The 21532-nt window shown below is 35.4% G+C and overlaps 1 protein-coding gene across 1 annotated transcript in view; it reads right to left on the bottom strand.

Moving 5' to 3' along the window:
* Nucleotides 1-21252, bottom strand: part of LOC126978987 (uncharacterized) — a 185115-nt gene extending 163863 nt beyond the window's left edge. Inside the window, exon 1 of the mRNA XM_050828125.1 lies at nucleotides 21189-21252. Within this exon, the coding sequence (XP_050684082.1) occupies nucleotides 21189-21252 (64 nt within the window). The remainder of the gene's footprint in view (nucleotides 1-21188) is intronic.
* Nucleotides 21253-21532: the final 280 nt, after the last annotated feature.

Here is a 21532-nt window from a genome sequence, read left to right as displayed (position 1 = left end):
GCCAGAAGTAATCTACATTGTTTCAAATTTGAAAGGCTTTCCCTGTTTCGGATTGTTACATTCAGCGCTGTTTCTATAGACAAAAAACGGATAGCTTTTTGTTTATGGAAACAGAATTGACTGCGAGGCGCATTCTAAAACTTTCCCTATAAATCAACTGCTAGTCTAGTTTTAGTCACAGGTCATTACTAACGGATGAACGGGTTATCGACAACTATCGGTTAGATATTCGTAAGGGGAAAATGCTACTTGCATTTCTGTAATAGTTTTACAGTTATACTTCTTTGGCGCGTTAGGGCCAAACTACCAGAGTGAATTTTTACGATGCGCGTACACACCGATACCCAAATTCAATACTCTGTCATTAGATGGTCTACTAGACCATTTATAGGTATCATTCTTCAGTTACCAATAACCTCGTTTAACTCATTCGTCTACTAAACCAACAAGCAATGAACGAGAACTAAATTTATTACGTGTAAAAGTTGTAAAAAAAAAAATCTTTCTAATTCTATGAAGATAATATCTATAGCGTCGGTGGCGCATTAGATTGAACTGTTGACTCTGACCACGGAGCCCCGGTTCGATCCTCACCCACCCTGTACCAATGTGTTTTTGGTTTTCGATTTCATATGGACGTCTATTCGACCCTTTATAAGGTCGGTGAAACTGACATCCCTCTTTTGTCGGCCAAGAGTAAAGATACCGTTTGGCGAACAACTAAAACCGTATCAAACAAGTAAGGCCAAGAGACCGGTTATGGGGTTTTGTGGCGGTAGCAGCGACACTATAATATCGATACTATTGAAAGACGGACTCTACTATACTATCCAGGAACACCGTTGTAATCTAGAGATTATAAGGAATTACTTAATTTATGAATTGAGATGATTGCGAAACTGAAGTGGCAGTGAGCAGGGCACATAGTTCGACGGACAGGTAGCCGTTGGGGCAGTAAAGTCCTCGAATGGCGACCACGGAAGATGCAGTGTTGGTAGCCCCCCACAAGATGGACCGATGATCTGGTCAAGATCGATGGAATACGCTGGATGAGGGCAGCGCAGGAGCAATCGTCATGGAAATCTTTTCACGTGTCCTGACGCGAGTTTAACATTTTATACCCATCCTAAGAAAGAGTGTTCACCTCAAAAAATTGTTCCCTTTGGAAATGTCAACTTACCAATTATCATGATCTGATACTGAAATGGCAACGATGTCTTTATTCGATACATTTGTCGCAAGTAGTCTATTCGTAACTGTAAGACTACTGTACTGTTTTAACTTTGTTATATTATATTATATGGTGAAACCGGGCCTAAAATAAATAATGTTAAGATCATGTTTTACTATATATATAAAATATTTAATTTTATAATGCCAAACTATATTGCATATTATTTATAGAAAAACCTATTTCGGTCAACGGATCAGCCTAGCTTATCCAACGCAGAAATGCTGCCGGTATTCTTAGTAGTCAGTATTTCACGTTTTGATAATTTAATATTATAATGCAATCTTAATATTGTAAATATATATTATAAGCTATAGATTAATAGTAATAGTATTGGTCTCCGCTGCGCTCCAACTAGATACCGCAGAAGTAGTCGCAAAGTGCGGCAACTAATACTACACCCAAGTGGGCGCACTAAAGCCAGTCTCGAACAATGTATGAGGTTGACGTTTCACATATCATCATCATCATAAGTATTTTGTTTTTTATTCATTTCAATGTAAAATAACACGAAGCGTATGTTACAAATTTTGATAAAAGCCATTGAGTGTCGAGATGCCACGAAACAAGCATCTAATAGTTACCGTAACATTAAAAAGCTATTGTTCTTATGTAGTGCGTTATCTAGTTAGACCGCAGCGGAGACCAATCCTTAATCTAAGTTGTAAGCAATGTTTTGCTAGAATAAATCATATTTTTATTCAAAATGATTTCGATGTATTATAACTAATTGCCCCGCGACGGCTCTAATATTATTATAGGCCACAGTCTTATATATCAGATTGTATCATTAGAATATCCATTATAAATTTAATCAATTTTATTGGATATCTAAGAATACTTACAAATTTACTATTATAAATTCGGATCTAATATTATTTCCGTAATATTTCAATTTTATGTATGTAAAGTGACATCTGAAGAAGACGTTCATTATTATTTATTACATTTCTATCTTTAGAAAAAATGTCATTTCAGTAGGAACAGTCTTGAAACCAGAGATGAGAGAAATACTACATCAAGATCACATTAACATCCTTTATAACTCAAAGCTTACAAAAATAAGGAGGAAGAATTAGAATAATATGGGGATTTTCAATTTAGGAAGAATCTCGTTAACTTTCCATTTTTATGTTATTTTTTCATGCGTTTTGCTTTTTTAACGTGATTATGACTCACATATTAAAAAGGGAACCACGAAACTCCTTAAAAAGAAGCTCAATTTGTACCTACTTGTCTGAATTATAAAAACTTTTATTATAATAACTTTCAACAGAAAACTTTATTATTTTCGTTAATTGCTCAATTTAATGTATATTCACGGCTGTTTTTGTCAAAATAATGTTATTAGCTTTTACTGAATTTATAAAATATTACCAATTATTTCTGATTGCGCGCCTAAGAATATTGTTTTTTATAAAAAAAATATTTTGAAAATTGAAATTTATCGCATAATATTTGAAATGAAATAGAGAGTTCAAACCGATAATTTTGTACAATTATAGTTGTGCAGTAAAAACAGCAATTATTCTAAATTAAAAAATATCAAATAAAACTTATCCTCTGTGATGCTAAAGTAATTAAAAAAAATTGTAAATGTTAATTTGACACTTGGTGCTTATTATTATTAGGTATTAGTTATACAATTTAAAAAATAAACTTCTAAAAGCGATGCGCTCTTTTCGTCGCTACTCCGTGATTCTACTCGGAACACAGAGGACATCGATCGTAGCCCGCGGCATTCTCATTCAATTATTCTCAAGAAGCCTCTGAAGAAGATAATTCGGTGTAAGAACCTGTCCCAGTAGTCTTTTTTTTAATAGTAGAAGTCGATGTAAAATATAATGTTAGAAAAATCAGGGGAATAGTTTATTTTTGCAAGTTTAGTACTGCATCTGGTGCAGGAATCCTCACTTGAGGTATTTGCGCTACATCACAAAGTTTCTGTATAGAAATGTTTTGACTTGGGAGAACGACACTCGTTTCTGGTTCAATCGTCAGTTCGGAGTCTTTTTCTTTCTTATTGCACGTCAATAAATGTTCAATAATAATATGTTTTTGGTTTCCTTACCTTTTTTACAATCTCCGTTGGTAGATATGTATGTATCTCTAACGATTTTCTTGCTATATTTCGGAACTTGTAATCATAGATAAAGAACTTGTTGGAGCTTCATAAATGTAATTTTTTACCAAAATGTTTAAATGGTTTTTCATCATACTAATACTACCAGGTTATAACATAATTCTAGGTAGAATTCGACATTACGATTTTGTAGTCCGCGAGAGTCGTAACATCGAACGTGTCGCTTTGTAGCATACTTGTGTGCTACTTTATACCGAAATATCTATGGCTACGCCGCTGTGCTACAGACTTTTAACTGACCAAGAGTAAACTAGTTAAAGACTAAAAAAGTTCCACCGTACGGTGGATCTTTTTTTTAAACTGAATTATCAAGATTAATAAATTTTATAAATACTATTTAGTTTTATGTTTTAATTGATAATCGGAAGAGGAGAAAATTTAAAATTATTCAGTATGATGGCTTAACTCAATCATTGTATATTAAAATATGCGAGTCCAGCTTGTGAAAGGTTGGATAAAGGCGAGGATGGAGGAGCTGAAGGTGTATATCGACATTTTCACCCCAACTGAACTCCCTGGGGCTTTTACACCTCGAAGAAAGGCCTTCAGGACTCGCATTATTAGATGCACAATTACTGAAAAACAATTTTACCAATTATTTAGATTAGAACAAAGTTAGGTAAGATTAGTGTTTAAGGAATTTATGTTGCCTATACATTTTAATAAAATCAAACTGTATATCAAGTAGCTGGAACCTTTTATAAAAAAAAATCCCAACGATCGTAAAAACAGTACACGTGGTTTGTTTACTAAGCACTGCCCGATCACTAATGATGCAAATGAAAACGAAAACTCTAAACTTTAAAATAAGAATAAAAATTACAATGATATGTAAATTAAAACCGTAACTTTTGTTTAACATTTGTAACAACAACTTCAACTTAAATTAAATTAAATTAAGCAAGCAAATAATGTAGATTATTTGAATTTATTATTTTATATTAGTGTGTACTTTCCAAAAGGACATTTAGCATAGGCATAGGCTTTATCAGCTTAACGGATCAGTGAATTTACTACTATGATTTACAGAAAATAAACAAAAACAAAATAAACAATCACAAAATAGCAACTCACGTAACAATTTATTTCTAATAATGTGATGGTACAATTAAGTACTCATTAGAGACAATATATTTTTATTTGCTAATACAAAAGTTAAGTCTTAAATATTGACGGTAGCATGAACTTATTTTCACAAAAATGAATTTCTTGTAAATTCAAACTCTTAATTCAATTTTTACGTATTGAAGGTGGCGAAAAAATGTATTTTCGGTATCAAACGGCTTTGTTAACAGTAGCTATGAAACTATTTTTTGGTTTTAACCTTCCTTCAAAAACAACATCGACAAATCGGTAAATTACTTAATTACCGATTTTTCGATTATTATTTAATTACCAAATTAAGTGATCTTGAATCCTTTACACTTCTGGTGACAAAGAAATAACCTCCGTATTGTTTTTTAAAACTGCAACGTCACCAGGCTGTCGACGACAAGCAGCGTAACGACGTCCTAGAGGTCCATACCGTACGCTCGAGCACGAATGCCTCGAGTACCGACAGTGGAGCCAGACCCCACAGACGTTGTTCTGTTAAAAAAAACTCTCGCCGATGGAATTTCGTAAAATCCGTTCTTAGCTGACCTCTACTCGACGAAAGGAATATTCCTATCAAATTTCAAGTATATTGTGATAAGTGACTATATACGTGGAAATCTATATATATATATACAGGTTGGACCAAAAGTCCGTTTATAATTGAAATGATGATTAAAAAAAAACTAATTACAGTAGATCAAAATTGTTTATTGTTTTCGATAGTAAACAAAAGAGAAATTTATTTCTTAAAAATCACATCATACATATGCAATCCTTCATTATTCTGGCATTGCTGCAATCTAGAGCGGAAATTTTCGATAACAGCTTTACATGTTTCTGTTGAGATGTTTTGGATTTCTGTGCGAATACGATCCTTTAATTCGTCAAGAGTTACTGGGTTAGTTGGCTGGAATGCAGGGGTTTTTGATCACCATGACATAGTGTCACTCCAATAACGACAATTTTGTCTATTAACATGCCCATTTAGGTGGAAGTGTGCCTCGTTGAGAAAAAAATGTTTGTAAAACTGGTGAATCACTCTACCATTTCGTTCGCAAACTGCAACCTAGTGGCATGGTCCTGAGGCCTTAATTTCTGCACCATTTAGATTTTATAGGAATGTAGACTTAAATCTTTCTTGAGAATGCGGTTTAATACATCATGATCTTGGCACGATAAGGACAGCAGACCGCTTTCGAGTTGAAAGTCCAGGTTGGTCACGAACAGACGATTTTTCTCGTTCCACGTTTTCGGGGTCCCTCGACGTTCTAGGCCGGCCAGATCGAGATAAATCCATTATTGAACCCGTCTTCTCAAACTTGAGCACCCATTTTTTAATTAACACACCTGATGGAGCTTGATTTTTGTGTCGTATCTTGTAATGATTGCAAAACTTTCGTTGAGCTAAGGTCGCAGAATCGTTGTTTCGATAGTACTCGCGTACACAAAACGCACATTGACTACCGCTGAACGACGCCATGGTACTAAATTCCTATTGCGGCCAAGAGCGGTCTTGCAATGCGTAACCCCTCCAGCCCCCTCCGCCGCCGCTGCTAGACGCGGCAACCGATTCAAATGTTAACGAACTTTTGGACCACCCTGTATATATATATGGATTGAGCATGGGAAATGGATTTTCTAGATTCAGACCACAAACTTTCCACAAAATATATATATATATATATATATTTTGTGGAAAGTTTGTGGATTATTATATATATATATATTGACCATGGGAAATGGATTTTCTAGATTCAGACCACAAACTTTCAAGAATTGGCCTTGAGATTTGTTAATGGTCATGGCGAATGCGAGACGGATCGGAAATGAAAGACATGCGCGCTAACACGACATGCAAAATGTTCATGAAGTAGTTGCTGCAGATCATGAAGAATTGCTATTATCAATGCTGTATTGATCTCTTCATGTCGTTATTCCTCCATGGTGCCCATGAAGTATAATTGTAAAAATTTATGGTGTGCATCTTCGAGAGATTGCAATGATCCAATTCGATGGTGTATCTGTCCTTGTATCTACAAAATCAAAAGCAAAGTCCGTATTAATGATTTGTAAACACTTATTTTTTAGTATTAGCATAAATAATACATGCGAATAAGTATTGTAGGTATGTTATTCTTCTACTGTATTGTTTGTAAGAATATAAATAAATTAATACCCTGAATGTCGGAATAAATCGTCGTTCTTAGATAATGTCTGCCCCAAATGAGGACATTTGGAAACAATCATTGTATTTTTGAGTGTTTGCTAGAAAATGTCGTGATTCCGTTGTTGTCCGTTGAACGTCCATTGACCCAAAGTGAACGCTAGTATGCAAGCGGTATCGAAACGCTGCTCGATTCAAATCAGTACTTCATAAATTAACTTGTGCGTTGAAAATTATCTAGTTGTTGATCTCTGAGGTTTACTGGCTGCCTCGCTTTGCTCTTGTGATTCAGAAACACAACGTCGAGCCCATACTAACGCGGTGCCTTTTATCTGCAATTTCTTATTCTTCGTCAGTCCAATTCGCAATGTTTCGAATCATAGTTGCATTACGTCTATGTCGGGAAAGATGGCACAATAAGCTAATAGAAACTCGAAACAAACACACCCCCCCAATGACATTCTATACATAAGAACGTCATTGCACCCACCAGTCAACTTGAATAACATGACGTGCACTGTCAGTTGTATTTTATTATTAATGTGGCGTGAACCTAACAAAAAACTTCATTGAATTCTTTGTATTCTCGAGATGTCATGAAAATGTCAATCCATACAAAATGTATGAGAAAATAAATGTTTTTATAATTATATTTTTTTGTGATTTTTTCGATATTTTATTACTTATTATCCTATTCCGGACTAAGAGAAACCCAAAAAATCAAACAACAGAAAAAATGGTCTAGCCGTTCTTGAGTTATAAATGGTGTAACTAACACGACTTTGTTTTATATATAAGATAAGATAATATAATATAAGTAGGAAGTAGGGTGATTATGTTGAATTTTATATGTACATTTAGATAATGTTACTATATATTATTAACTATTACTACGCATTTTAGATATAGATAGAACTTATGACTAGACTAGGTATATGTTAGAAGGGATATTTACCAACAAAATCAGTGATGCGTTTCGTAATAGACCATCTGCTTCTCAAACTGCCTGAGCTGCTGCTGCTTGAGATCGATCGATTCGACCTGGGCTCTAAACAAAAAAAAATTTAGTTAGTTATGGTACAACATAACTATATATTCTTAGTTTATTCTTTACTAGCTATTCTAGCGTTTTCACCCGAGCACTATATTTTTTTACATAAGAACAAAGCATATGCAATTTTTTGTTTACTTAAAAAATATTTTTATCGGATTATCTTGTTCAGTTAATTATATCAACAGTATTAATGGTGAGACACTAATGATACTCGAGCACTGGATATTGGCGATGATACATGAAAAATAAATATTAATTACTACTTAGTAAACTTAAACGAAAGTTAAGCAATATTTTACTTTACTTGCGTACATATTGCGATAACAACACATACTGTTTATAGTTACTTATCAATGATAGAGTTATTTTTTTATGGAAAAGGAGGACCAACTAGAGTACGGGTCACCTGATGTTAAATGATCCGTCATACCTTTTGATATGGATCGGATGAAAAAGCGTTGAGTTCCACAAGTCCGGGATTACGCCTTTGTATACCTGAGTCAAAATTTCGCTACGTGCTAGTGGGGTACCTCTGATGAAAAAGCATAATCCGTGTTTAGCTTCCTACTTTGATCGCGTCTAAGCTTCGTACATGAATAAAGTTTAGTCAATGTTTTGCAAAAACCACCAAAATAACTTAATCTACGGTCGTAATCGCTGATACAAACATTGAGAATAACTCTATGTATATGTATTTGGCAGTTCGAAAATATCTCCCTATACAAATTAATGATATCTGGCAAATTTTATAAGCACATACACATCAACCATATTCAAGTACCCTGCGTTTGTGTGTTGATAATACATAATTATGTTATCTGTGTCCACAGTGCACACACGATACACAACGGATTGCACGTATAAGTATTACAATTATTTTTATGGGATTTATTAGTTTAACTGTCTAGATAATATCACTATTTAATCAAATTTAAAATTAATTTTTATTACAATAAAAAATGTTTTATGTGATCCACTGTCTTTAAGCGGAAGTCTACCATACCCAAACTCTAACGGTCGCGCGAATACATATTTTCGGCTAATTAAACTAATAGAATATAGTGGTACAGTTCCAGATATCGAGACTTTTTCATTGGAAATTGCAAATCATTTTTTTATATTAATAATGTTTGAGTTATTGGCGAAAAATGAAATATTACATTCTTTTGTCCTAATTTGTTAATAGCAGTTGCAATTTATAATGTGCTCACACATCCTCGAGATACATTTTTCGTCATTTACATCGAATATTAAAACAAATACATATCCTTTTTCTGCCACAATGTGTAAGCATTATTGTGTCTCGGAACATCCAACCATTGCCTGGTCAGGAGTGGAGTGCCTATCCGACGGCCACGTCGCAGACCAGCAGCGACCCGTTGCGTTTGGCACTATAAGTCAGCAGATTGTGAAAGGATGCGTTCCTTTTTTGCAAGTTTCCCGACTGGAACACGCAAGTTCTAGTCGTTGTCAAAAGCTGCTCTTGGTAACTTTAACCAGCCGTCCCTGCCACCGTTGCATGTGAGGAATGACACCCTGGCCCATACAGCTAAAGAGAAAGCGGATATTCTGTGAGCAGCTCTTTTTGTCTCCAACTCGAATCTTGACGACAACGGAAAAACACCGCCGACCATCCCATGGTGTCAAAGCTGCCTGATGCATGCCTGAATCACAGTTCAGACAGAAAACTGTTGGGCGAGAAGTCGACCAGGTCGGATGACATTTCTCCAATGATGCTTAGAAGTGTGCCCCTGAGTTGACGCCGGTGTTAACGCGTTTATTCCCGCACTCATATTCAAAAGGCCCTTACTCATCCCTAACTCATGGAAGTCAGCCCTTATCCATCCGATCCAAAAAACAGAGACAGTTCGGATCCGGCAAACTATAGCAGAGCAGGGAGGTAATAGCCTATAGCTATTACCACCCGGCTGTCCAAAATCATAGAGCATACTTAACCGCCAGCTCTTGGTATACCTAGGAAGTTACCAGTTGATCAACGACCGACAGTAAGGCTTTCGCCATGGTCAGTCGGAAGGCGATCTTCTGGTATACCCAACACATAGATGCGCGATGGCTATCGAAAGCAACGAAGGAGGCCTGGCACTTAGCCTGATTATAGCAAAGGCCTTTGATTGTATGGCACAAGGCACTTCTCTCAAAACTTCCATCATTTGAGCTTCCCAAGAGTTTATTCAAGTGGCACTGCAATGGGCAGGGCGTATCAATTACAATGAGCTGAACGTCCTACTCGCATCGTCTTTTATAGTCATAAAAAAGCCACATGACCTTGTAAAGGGGCTTCGACTTGGAAAGTATGACATGAGGAGAAAAAAGGAGTAACATAAGTTTTTTTGTATGTGAAGCGTGGATATACTTACATATCATACTAGCTTCTGCTCCCTAGTTTGTTTAATTCTAAATAATCGGAAGTTCGGAATCGGAGTTACAAAGTACCACGTTGAATCGTTGCGCTCTCTTAGTTTAAGCAAAAAAGCGTTACAAAGACAACTTGACGGCTTAGTCTCAATCGGTACAGCATAGAAAATACAGTGCTCAGTGAACCTCTAGCCGTTTTCCACTCAAAAATATTAATAGTTAAAGTTTCATGACATGCATTTTACCAACTTTGAAAGAAAGAAAGCAAAAATATTTATTTTAACACAAAAGAAAAAGAAGAAACTTAAAAATATACAAATATAAAAACGTGTGGTGTTTACTTTCAATGGCAGAAATTATATCATGTCATAATGATTAAGATTTTATTGAATCGGTCAAACCAAAATAGTACCATTAAATTTTATAATAGAAAGTCTACATTTTTATCATGAAAATGAAATTATGAAGATTTCAATGTCGATGTCATTATTACAGGAAAACCAACAAGTATTCCATTATTCAGCCTTAAACGCGCCCTAATTGGCGAGCTTATAAAAGTGCATGCTATACGAGTACGCCTATTTCTATCCTGCTTTATTGTATATTGTATATTAGGTCCTATAAATAACTATTATTACTTGTTGTGCCAGATTACGTTACCTGAGAGTCTTCAAGGTTATAAATTATTTTTCATTTCTCATACTCGGAAAGTAATGTTCTTTTGATCTGATTATTGGGTGGAAAATGCTGCTTCCCTCTATAGAGAGGGAAAAACTCATACAAATTACTTTCGGAATGAACTTTAAAAATAGAACTGCTGTCATTTGTCAAGAGTTTACGTAAAAAAATTCATTAAAAAAGTCTACGGCCATGTGACTTTCTAAACAGCCAGTGTGAACTTAGCGCAAACTTCTTTGAGCGGAATAGACCGCAACAATTACGCGGTGAGTTCCATATATAAAATTTAAACAGTCGACGTAAATTATCCTAATTTGACAATTAATTTTAAATAGGTACTACTAATATTATTATATATATTAACAATAAATAGTTTAGATAAACAACTAGTTTTATTTTCTTCATATTCGAAATGAAAAGTAGAGTGTTTAACACGGGTAAAAGAATCAATTCCTACTCGGACCAAAGTCTAAATACCTCGGAAATTGATTCTTTCGACCCTCGGTTAACAATCTACTATTTCACTTCTGTTGTCATTCCCGGAGTGCAAGTGAGGTATCCTACTTTAGTCAGGATTGACTAACGCACGTTCCCAATATTATATCTACAGATAGAGATAAATTACTACCTTTTACTGTCAGTAATTAGCTGTCAATAATCTGAAGCTGTCCCAATATACCCGATAAGTCATTGTTATCGCTTTTAGGACGCGTGAATTGCAATTTCCATACAAACTTTTTATCGCTGGTAAGCTATACGACGTCGCATTGGCATACAGCGTGCACGGATAAGGTGAGTTACCGTCGATAAGTTTATTGGGACATAAAATTCAACGAAAGTTACGATTTTTATCTCAAGTAAGAGATAGACTGAATATTGGGAACGGCCGTAAGCAGTTGGACTTCTTTAGTTCTCTTGAAGACAGTGCTACTTATATCGTATTATTGTATGTGAAGCGTGGATATACTTACATATCATACTAACTTCTGCTCCCTAGTTTGTTTAATTCTAAATAATCGGAAGTTCGAAATCGGAGTTACAAAGTACCACGTTGAATCGTTGCGCTCTCTTAGTTTAAGCAAAAAAGCGTTACAAAGACAACTTGACGGCTTAGCCTCCATCGGTACAGTATAGAAAATACAGTGCTCAGTGAACCTCTAGACGTTTTACTTTTATTATTTATTTCAGCTATTTACCCTTTTTCAGGCATCTATATCTATATCAGGTTATATGGTCGATGTGTTTGTGTTGTTGTTCAGTACTGCACAGGTCTAGTTCGTCTGTCAGGTAGGTCGTATCGATGACCCTAAGGCAAAAAGCAGAGTACATAGTACCAAGAGTTGTCTATGAATGTCCGCAATCGCAGCGTGAAAGTCCGTTTACGGCTTCACATTCTTGCCCGGTAGCGTTTCTGGGTTTTATAAAGCAACTATAGATGAAGAGGACTAAATTTGTCATGGATAAGTTAAGCGTAATTCACGCCGTGGTAAATCGTGGACGCGATATAGTGGCAGCGGATACCGGATGCTGTTTGTAATGAACGCCGTTACTATGAGACGCAGAACAATAGCGATATCTGACAGATGTTATTTGGCCGCCATTTATAGTATTTTTTTAATCTATTATTACGAGTATTAACAATGTTTTGTGTTAGTGTTAGAGATTTGTGACAAGTAAACTTCTTTATCACTTTTTTGTGTTCGCAAATCGTGATATGTTGAATTGATTTTTTCTCATTTTATTGTGGTTCTCTATGAAGATATTTTCTAATCTATCCACACTCTTATCATACATGCAATGCATCAATTCATTTATTAAACTAGTCAAACACGCGCTCTCCGCAAAAACGCAAATAAAGGATGATTGAAGATTTTACAATGTTTAACAGAAATAAAATCTCTTTGGAATATTTTTTAAGAATTATTATTTTTGAAGAATAATCTGTCTACAAGCTCACGTTAATGAGTTTTCAAAACATCAGAAGAGGAACAAGTTGGGGAGTGCTGAGCTTAAAGCTTGGTCGATGAGAATTTTTTTAATTGAAGATAATTTGAAATGTCTTTTATGACCATAATTTGTTTATTTTCTTATCAACCAAATGCATTTCAGCAAAATTTAACCGATAAGTCTTAAAATCCGTGATTTTCATTGAAGTTGAAATGAATGTACAACATGTATTTCGACGTTTTTCAAAGCATTCCATAAGGTGGGCTTACGTAGTAATTTCGTCATTAATTTTGAAAGAATTAAGTACTAAACACAGTGAACGTCGCAATGTTTGCCAGTAAATGTAATAAATATAGAATTGTTCTAATGTGTGTACAGGTAAAGATTATATTTTATTTCAAAATTTGAAAATTATTCCACTCAAATGTCGCTATATCTCGAAGAGACAATAGATGTGATTTATTGAGAAACCACACAACGTAGATTTATTGCTGTGGCTGAGACCGCCTGCAGTGAGATAGTTATAAAAATGGAGTCATAATGAAAGATCATCAGTCATATTTATAGAACAACGGAAGTATTTATAATACACAATACCTTAAACACACACATTAATAATACTACCATAGGCAATATGGTCAAGATCGATAGTCAGTGAGCCGAGCCATTCGGCGTTATGGGTGTTGGAATCGCCAATAATCACGATGTGTTCGGATACTGTAGCCATTAGGATGTGCTCAAGGATCTAGTCAGTCACTACGTTAACACAATGTGAATTATAAAAGCCCTTAAGATGGAACATTTAATGAGCATGTGAAGAATCATAATATGAAATACTTTATCACACGTCACTTCTTCTACTTATTTTCTCATTGACTGCTAAAAAACTCACTTGAAGAAAACGCACTTCTTAGGTTGTAGTTCGCAGATCGTAGTATAAATTTAGTGAATTTGTTATAAATTAGCAAAGCTATTTTACTCCGTGGTTGTTCTCGTACTAGCATAAGCAATATTTATGCTACGTTACGTAAACGTCTATCCCATTTAATATCACAATATAATAAATATACATCAACAACACCAGTGGAATCAAAGGAGAGTTGCTGGGGTTTTGGAAAAGTGTACAAGCATTTTTTGTATATCGTATCGTCCTGGAAAACACCGCACAAGAAAAAACATTCCACAGCTTGTTTGAATGAGGAAAGTTCCTTGTTTTCAAGGCGTTCCTCCACAGTGCAGAAAACCGCCAACCTATCCAGATGGCTTAAGATTTAAATTAAATTATTTAAAATTCCATGCAGATTAAAACAAATCGTCTGAAATACCCTCGAGTCATCAAAAATCCATTGATTGCGTGTTGGTGTCCTTTACTGCATGTATTTCAAGTTCTATCGATTCTTACTTTATTTAGGTATCGTCAAGTTTCCACAAAGAGAAATATCATTCATTTTTCCAGTTCAGCTAACTGGAATGCAAAAATACAACGATATAACGAGCTTGGAACGGAGCAACTGTTGGATCAGTAAATAGGTTTATTCCTAAAACTGGTAGACTAACGTTTTCATACAGAAGACATTAATATATAGAAAAAAGTATGAAACATGAAGGGTTTATATATATATATATATGTAAATTTTATAAAGCATTTTTCTGTATAATTAAGTGAAGGTACAAGTAATATTCTTAATTACATGACCAAAGAGTTAACAAATGAATTTCATAAAATAACATAATGGAAGTTAATTTATTTTATTTTATTCATTTCGTAGGTCAGTAAAAGAAAAAACATCTTAATGTGTACTGGAACTCATAGCAGAAGTGAAACTTCAACGGACAAAGCTTTACAACAAATATATCACGCCCCAGTGATTCCACTGGTTTTGCAAGAGGATGAAGGCCTCGGTGATCACTTAAAATCAGGTCTCTCTCATCCTCTCTTCAACAAAAATAAAAAAGAATAAAATACAGCTTTATATAACTGACAATACAGAAATTTCTATAGACTAATTAAACAAAAACTATATTTAAGAAAAGTACTCGGTAGTCGATTCTCGAGCCTTGCTCGGATTTTTAAAAATGTACAAAACTTGAACAAAAAAAAACTAATCGGACATCTGTCTTCAAACCGGGGTCTTCTGCTTTCCGGATCACCCAATGGCCCATCTGAGCTATTACAGTTTTGTATATAGTGGCGAAATATACCTTTGTATCTAATGTTATTGTAGCTGTTTCTCGTTAAAACACATATAAAACTATTTTTTTTTAAATTGAAACTAGATCGATTTATCACTAAATTTTATGAAAATCGTTGTAGCTGTAGTTGAGATTCAGATTATATTTATACAAGAATTGCTCGTAGAAAGATATAATATAATAAAAATAAGCTTTTAATTCTAGGACAAATTGTGCATTGAGTTACTTAATGTTCGGCTAAGTTTACTAAGTAATTAATCATAATATTAACATATTTATTTGTCATATAATTATCACATTCTTCAGTATCGTTGTATAATATACTTAGTTACTTTTATAAATGTACATATCTTAACATTTCATGCAGTGTCGAATTAAATAACGCCACATGCATATTCATTACGATCGTCCACAATCGTCCACGGTCACAACGGCAATAATCCAAGATTTTGGGTACCGATTATCAGTTGGGTAACCATACCACGATGAACCGATTGCAGTTGTCGGTACGAATGAAAAAAAAATATTTTTGTGTATATCTGTATATTTTCTTCTACAATATTTCAAAGTGACCTTGTTTCCAAAAACCCTGAGTTTGCCATTCTTCAACGGCCACCATTGCCACTCCATTTGAATAATAGAGATCCTATAAATATTGATGAAGATACTAAAAATATGAATGTGCCGTTTTCAAAAACTTATATAAGCATTTGCGCTAAAAATATTTGCCAACTGTTTTTTACGCCTTTATGCCTTTTGATGGCAACAGAGACTTGTGTTCATCACATTGTTTTGTTTGATAAATAAACGTGAAAATCACTGAAACAATTTTGCAATATTTTGTCTATCTATCTGTATCTTTTCATGACTATATTCTAAACACGACTTCGTCCGAATGAAATTCAAAACCCCCTGATTGACAGGAAACCTTAAAAAATTTCGGGATACATTTAAAAAAAAATTATAAAAAGTCCTTTAAATCTTGAGGTCAGTTATTAATAGAAGCACGCACACTTTCCATGGGAAAATTCTTCACAGCCAATCGTACGGATTGCTTTAGGGACTCCAAAGTATAATGGCGTTGAGAGCAAGCCTTACTCTCTAAAACTGACCATAAATCTTAATACAGTGGATTAAGATCGGGACTAAACGACGGCCAGTCTTCAGCTCTTATCAAGTCCGAAACGTTCGTTTCCAACCAAGACCAAACCAACCTACACAAACATTTTACTAATACCAAGCGTATGGAGACTTTTAAAAAATGCATACCTACTTTGTGTAATGCAACCAAAGCGATTCGATTTTCTTCATCAACCACTCCAATTTCATATCGTACAATGTATTGGCGCCAAAATGAGAAAACTCAATGAACAATCATAAAAAATGACAGATTCCAAATTCAAATGTAATATTTTGTTTATTTCTAACTGTAACAGTGATTATGGCCAGACTAAGTATATAGTCAGGGTAAGATAACCAAAATATAATAATTACGTCGGAAAAGTTAAGAAGTATAGAGCTTTTGACAGGTGTCAGGTCGGTTCGGGAACACTGCCGTTGATAAATAATTCCACAAACAGGCGAGACAATCATGAGTAGGCAAGAAGTTCCTCGCAAAATGCACGATACAATCAAATGCCAGAACACACAACCCCAATAAACATAATGGTAACATAATGTTAAAAGAGCAATTGATGTCAGTGGATTACAATTTTTATATTTCAACAACAAATTGCAAATATTGTAATTTCAATATACTTTCTTTAGAGATTTGAAATTATTGTCATCGTGTGAGATCTGACCCCAACAAACCCAAGCAATATCTAGAGTTTATGTTCAAGTCAAATAATCTTTATTCAATTAAGCTTAAAATTATCTCTCTGCCATATGTTCGGAAAAGGTAGACCACGTGAGAATAACATACAAGAAAGTCAACGGCCACTCTTTTCAATCAATAGAGTATTTTACAATTGCTGTAATATACATAACAAATTAGTTTGTAAAGTGCTGCATCCAATATATGAATCGTGTTCAAGGATAAAAGCGTTTTAAATAAAAAAAAATACATTCTTTTGCAATCTTTATTACATTTCATAAAATGTAATAAGGAACAAATTGTTTTAATATAAATTATCATATTTGAATGCATCAAATTTAAAGCTTGAAATAATTGTTTGTGTAAGAAGGCTTTGTGAAAGAATTTTCAATTTCAATTCAAAGAATTTTAATAATGTAATGTTAATAAGAGTAAGCAACGATAGTGAATGACTATTTTTATTTGGTAAAAATGCCACTGATTTATAAAAAAAAAACTTACATAGTGATCAAATCAATAAATCACATACTTGAGGCAGTTGAAATTTCAATTTTAAAATTTGTGTACAGTTATATCAATAAATTGTTTGTGGATGTTTGAGATTCGATATAAAAAGCCTCAGCAAAAAGCCTCGATGGTTTTTGTATTTTTTTTTTATGGAATTGGAGGACAAACGAGAGTACGGTGTTGGTTTTAAGTGATCACCACCGCCCATATTCTCTTGCAACACCAGAGGAATCACAGGAGCGTTGACGGCCTTTAAGGAAGATGTACGCGCTTTTTTTGAAAGTACCCATGTCGTATCGTCTCGGAAACACCGCACAAGGAAGCTCATTCCACAGCTTTGTAGTACGTGGAAGAAAGCTCCTTGAAAACTGCACTGTAGAGGACCGCCACACATCCAGATGGTGGGGATGATATCCTAACTTGCGGCGTGTCATGCGAAGGTGGAATTCGGTGGCAGGAATCAGGTTAAACAGCTGTTCGGAACACTCCCCGTGACAAATGCGGTAGAAGACACACAATGAAACGACGTCTCTTCGCAACGCCAAGTGATCCAGCCGTTCACAGAGCAGTGGGTCCCCGATAATTCGAGTTGCTCTGTGTTGCACGCGGTCAAATGGATCAAGCTGATACTGGAGTGCGCCGGACCGGAGATGACAGCAATACTCCATGTGTGGCCGGACCTGCGCTTTGTAGAGCGCTAGAATATGAGCCGGCTTTAAGTATTGCTCTATTAATGACGCCCAACTTCTTCGAAGCCAATTTGGCTTTGCCCCTCAGATGGCCACGGAATTGGCAATCGCTCGAGGTTTCGAGACTCAGTATTCCGAAACTAGGCGAGTCTTTAAGGGAAGGGTTGTCGAAGAGCGGTCATACGACAAATGGGATTTTTTTAGTGGTAAACGCGCAAGCATGAGTCTTCTGGGGGTTGGTTTTTGTCTTGGAGTAAATCTTTTTTCAATAGAGTAATAGCAAGAGGCCAATGAAATAATCTAATTTTATAGTTCTATTTTTAATATGGAACTTAAAGTGTGATATTCAATCATCTTTGAATAAAACACGCGGTAGCATGTCCAGCCAAGTTAACAACTGCTAAGCAATACTATTTGTATGTACACGAACCATTTGGAGCCATTTTGACCCCCTCATACCTCAAAACCTATCAAAGAGATCACATACTCTAACAAACCAAATCAAACCAACATAGACCTACAACGACCTAGAACATCCACACGTAATCCCATAATATAATATAAAAAAAACCCTGAATTATTAACATTCAATCTACCCCAATAACCTGAAAATCTCATCACCACTCATTTGTTTTATTCCTAACCAATGTATATGAAACGTCAACAATGATTATAAATAATCTCAAAGTTAATACAGCCGTGGACTCTGATATTATTCCCGCAGAAAATTTTAAACCAACGTGGATAATTTATAAGAGCCAAGTCAAGGATTCACCCGATTCATAAGAGTGGGGACAGAGAATGTCGCAATAACAATGGACCCTTTTTAAGAAGGGTTCATCGGTTGGTACGTCAATACTAATGTACGGAATCGCCACATGGTGAGAAGCACCAGTAAAGCACAACGGTACCAGAGGTACAACACAAAATCACACCAGCTTACAGACTGAGTGCTCTCCGCGTAGCTTTCCGTAAAGTCTCGGGCGATGCTGCCTTTGTCATAGCTGGAACCCTACCCCCCAGATATAGTGGCTAAAGAACGTAGAGCGATGTTCTATGACAGGAAAACGGAAACCCCAATGTTGCCACCTGAACTCAAAAACAAACAAAAACAGAGAAGTATCCAACGATGGAAAGACGGTGGAGGACCTGCCGGCTGATACTCGAAATTGCGGCATGGGTTTACCACAAGTATTAGTAAATAAGGGGAGGTTAACTACTACCTGGTCCAGATGATCTCTGGTCACCGATAGATAGACAGTAGCTCCACAGATTTAATCACGAGGCCTCCCCAGATTGCCTAAACTGCACAGACGCGATCAAACATGCGCATCATGTATTTTTTAAATGCCTTCGATACATTGCCGCTCGGGACAAATGGGAGAAGATAGTAGGTAGAAGCATTACACCTGATAACCTTATCAGCGTTGTGCTTACTTCTGAAGTAGCCTGGGATGCAACGAGTGCATATGCTGCAGAAATACTAAAAGATTTGTGTAGGGTAGAGAGGCCAAGAAAAGCCACTACAGTAACTTTTTATTTTTTTTAATTGGAGATAGCAAAGGCTAGATTCTTCCACCGTGAAGAAATTCTTTCCTAGCTATAGTACACTTGTGGAGTGTTTTACAAATACTGTTCCTGAAATCTAGGGGTGAGGGTATATGTGATATAGGGTCAACCTACTTCTGACATCAGCTACTGACAAGCACTTGCTGTTTAAAATGTAACATTTATGTAGTAGCTTAAGATCTTTAGTTCGGGTTCGAATTGATCCTTTATGTATGAGAAGAAAGGAGCAGACCAAAATTTAACTATTCAATTTTATTATAAAAAAAAACACAAAGGCTAAATTCTTCCACCGTGAAGAAATGCTTTCCTAGCTGTAGTACACTTGTGGAGTGTTTTACAAATACTGTTCCTGAAATCTAGGGTTGAGGATATATGTGATATTTTTTTTTTAAGTCATTATCGGCGTCAACGCCTTCGAGAATCATAAAAGCAATTATAAAAAGTTGATAATTTTATGTAGCCACCATATAGGATTTATATTTTGACAGCACTGTCTATTTCAGCACTTACAGTTTGAGCACCCACAAAAACCATGAAACCCATTATGCAAAAATTGTCAAGTTCACGCGGCCGCCATCTTGGATTTACATTTTGACAGCACCAGCTATTTCAGCACCCTCGAAAACCATAAAAATGACAACTGTGCCGAAAGAGTTCATAATTTTTTGCATCCGCCATCTTGAATTTTCATTTTGACAGCACTAGCTGGTATTTTTTCAACACCCACGAAAACCATGACAAAACACATGTAGGTAAATATTTTTTGTAGAAAATAAATAAATACTTATAAAAAAGCATCCTCGTAAACCAAACCACACTCATAAAAAAAATTGAAAATAAATATTGCAGACGCCATCTCAGCTTAACATTGTGAATTATGTTCACGAATTTATTATAATCGAACTCACGAACTTATTATTCGAATACCTACTAATTTATAATAATAATATAACAGTAAATCATACTTATAATATACTATAATTCTACTTTGTAGTTTAAAAACGAAAAACCAAGAGTTTTGATGGAGCCGAGTGCAAATAGCCGTATACGATTCCACGCAATGCGCTGGCATTTTTAAACAACGTGACACTCGACTCGTCTTGACCGCGAAAACCGCTTAGGGGCCTCGTCGATGCGCATGTTTGTCTGTGTCATTTCGAACGTTTGTAGGGAGTTTCCGTACTGGTACATATGTCTACTGTGCCATATTGCCAGGTTTCGGGTTCGAATCCCGCTGTTATACAACCCATAGCAAGCAAGATAAATAATTCATGTAAAAGTATTTCAATATAAAAAAATGAATTTCAGCTAAAGTTAATCAAAATTAGAGTGTTACGCTAATTTCACGTAACTTCTTTTATATTTTAAGTCTCTTAATAATTTTTCAAACTGAAACTCAAGATCAGATTTCAAACTCATTCTAACAATTATTAATATTTAAAAAAAATGTTTTTTAAGCTTTCTTAGAGAAAGAGTTAATAGAAATGCTTCAAAATAAACGAACTTCAGGAGAAAGTTCAAAAATATCGGTTTCAACAACAGTTTCTATATTTAAAAATCATTAATAAAATAACAATTTAAAATAATAAATTAAATGAGAAACAGAACCAACTTGAAAAACAGTATTCGCAACATATAAGAAATGTATATTTCTCCGTACAAATATAAGAAGCGAATGATAAATGACAGTAAGATTTAATATTATTGTTTCCACCTGTTGACTTACCCGAAGATCCCGAGGAGTCGTCACCGCGGCCGAACTTGAAAACTTTCAACGCGTTCGAAAACATTATCGGGCTTTTGCCGGCCGCGAACGGCCAATGGCTGCGCGCGAAAACGTACCCCGAACGTCAAACTGTGTAGACAGCATGAAAGCTGAAAACACAGTGAGAGCTAGAGAGAGGCCGCTCACGATCCTGGCTCACCTTTCATCCCGCACCCCTCACCCGTCGAACACCTATCCTATACACCAATCTTGTCCCGAATTTATTGTGGCAAATTAAATATTTCAGAACAGTTTCACATAATATCTCAATGTACTGGTGAGCTAACGGATATATTTGGAGATTG

This window comes from Leptidea sinapis, chromosome Z (genome assembly GCF_905404315.1).
Source record: "Leptidea sinapis chromosome Z, ilLepSina1.1, whole genome shotgun sequence".
Lineage (NCBI taxonomy): Eukaryota > Metazoa > Arthropoda > Insecta > Lepidoptera > Pieridae > Leptidea > Leptidea sinapis.
This window is presented reverse-complemented; position numbering and strand designations above follow the sequence as displayed.